The 2500-nt window shown below is 37.3% G+C and overlaps 1 protein-coding gene across 1 annotated transcript in view; it reads right to left on the minus strand.

The window, feature by feature from the left end:
- LOC138031455 (prolyl endopeptidase-like) overlaps positions 1 to 2500 on the minus strand; it is a 66083-nt gene that overhangs the window by 32319 nt on the left and 31264 nt on the right. Inside the window, exon 3 of the mRNA XM_068879147.1 lies at positions 2255 to 2314. Coding sequence (XP_068735248.1) covers positions 2255 to 2314 — 60 coding nt within the window. The remainder of the gene's footprint in view (positions 1 to 2254; positions 2315 to 2500) is intronic.

A 2500-nucleotide genomic window follows, 5' to 3' on the forward strand; every position in this document is an offset into this window, starting at 1 on the left:
AAGGGAAAGTACGGTCTAGAAAAAAGTTTCTCTGAATCAAAAGTTCTTTACCTGTATTGTCATACTTGACCACTCATTTGGACTAAATGTGTTTAAATAGCCAACAATAACGCTTCAAAAATAGGCAAATTTAAATTGAAATCCGCCATCTTTGTTTTTGAGTATGCAAACAAGGCTATGACGTAGCAATAGCCAAGGATTTTTCTGGGTGACTAATGTACTTGATCTAATGAAGAAAAACACAGGCGAGGAGAGCAATACTTTGTAGACTTGAATCTTAATCCAGAGGCTAAATTGTATTGATATTGGCTCCACCTCTGAACAGATTTACCTTGTGGTCGTTAAACAGGGTTCTATATGTGAGTTATATGCAGGAGTTTTACAAAGCAAAAGGGAGCTTGCAGTGCTATCCTGCGCTCATTGTTGTGAAATAAACGCCTTGAAATCAAGTTTAATCTGTCTACCGTGGCTTACCGTGGCTTTCTATGAGATCTCTGTTACAACAGAGGGTACAAGAGCAAGGATGGTAGAGTCAGCTAGTGCGCGGCCTTGGTGTATGAGGTCCTGAGTTCAACTCCCGGATCTAGCATCGTTCTTTCGACTTCTTCCTTACCGTGTAGCTATAAATAGCTTTAAATACCCGTCAAACGGAGCACTGATTGAGAGGGGGGAGTAAAATGAGTGCACCGTCAACCTCAGGTTTGTAAGTGGAATTACTGTTACCAGTTATCAACATTAAATATGGTTACTTTACTTTACTTTAACTTTAAAACAAACGATTTATTTACATATTTCCATCAAATGGTAAGAGTAAATCTTTTCAGTAGTTTCTATACTGCTAACAAAATTTAACTACATTTCAACTTACGTTTATTAGCGCACAACAGTGAAAGTCATCTATATATGGCTTGATTCAGTTTTCTCGCTCCAATATAAAATTACGATATTTTTGACTAGTTGACTGAGATTTCCGTTTGAAGCGAATGTCAACAAGACCAATATTCATAAACCTGAAGATCCCACTTGAAGTCCTCCTTGGTAAAATGACAGACCCGAACAAACAATATACATGTAGCAGTCAGGTACACGTATGAGGAATCCATCCACATTTTAATTTTCCAGTGTAAGCTTCAGTTTTTTTTAATTTTTATATGTGTTCTCAAGTCTAGACATGTGTCTAGTTTCATCCCCCTTGAAAGCGTACACCCCAACAGCTGTAATTGTTGAGGTGAAAAAGCCTTGCTACGTGTTTTGAGCAACATCTGAAAGTTTCATCACCTTTAATTCTTAATTGAACGCTTCCCCGTGTGAAAGCAAACAAATACGTTTACTGAAGCATCGAAGACGGCCGTCGCTGAAGGAAGAAAGTGAAAAAGGTACGCTTGTAGAATATTTCTTTGTTGCATGTTCAAGGTTTTTGTCTTGTTTGACCAGAAAATCTGTAAGTATTAAGTGACTTGAGTTTCTGTCGCACTTATGGCCTACTACTTATTGAACCAAAAGACCGTTTACCATAGTTCATCTTACATTTGAATTAATATTTCTCGAAGCGGAAAGGTCACACAACATTGAGAAAGTGATCGGGAAGAACTTGGTCATAACAAGTCATATCCAAGATGGCGCTCTCCAAGTCACGAAAGAGGCAACTATAACTATTTCCGAATTCCTGGGGAAACGTTTTCGTAATTTAAAGAAACTTTTTCTAGACCATACTTTAAGAAAACACACTTTCAAAATTTGAAGTAAAAAAGGACGTGATTTTTTTTATCACATGGGCCCTTTAAGGTTAAAAACAACGTAACTAGGGACTGTCTTCTTTCATTGTACAATGTAAATGGTTTGAACCCAGGAGTCATATTATTAAGTAAAGTACGATTGTCCGGGTGAGTGTAGTCTTGAGAAGGACTGTTTGAGATGACATTGACTGATGTTTCGACAGCCTGAGTGGAAGTCATCTTCAGAGTCAAGTGACTCTGAAGATGACTTCCATTCAGGTTGTCGAAATGTCAGTCAATGTCATCTCAAACAGTCCTTCTCAGGACTACACTCACCCGGACGATCGTGCTTTACTTAATGCCTTCTTTCAGTGAACGAGAGATCCTGGGAGAAAACAAGAATTTGAAGAATGTTCGTCATTTAAAATTAAGAAAGGTAGAATTATCAGATAGTGGTATGTACAGTGTATAAGAAAGTACCCATTACTTTCTAAATTGCCAGGCTGTCAATACCAAAATCACCTCAATTCATACAGCACCTTTTGATTGAGATTTAGGTCAGTTACTGTTCCATCAGCTTTGAATGCAGTAGGGTAAATCTGGTAAAGAAGGAAAAATAACCAATTAATCACTAGTCAAAATTAGTTGTGTGAAGATATAAGGCATTAACCACTTTCACAAATGCTGACCACTTATTATAATTTTTTTGTCTTTGTCCTGATCTACACGTACATGTACTAGCCTCAATTTGTTTTACATTATGCCCATTACATCAAAAGTACAAA

The sequence above is a fragment of the Montipora capricornis genome, chromosome 14 (assembly GCF_036669925.1).
Source record: "Montipora capricornis isolate CH-2021 chromosome 14, ASM3666992v2, whole genome shotgun sequence".
Taxonomy (NCBI): domain Eukaryota; kingdom Metazoa; phylum Cnidaria; class Anthozoa; order Scleractinia; family Acroporidae; genus Montipora; species Montipora capricornis.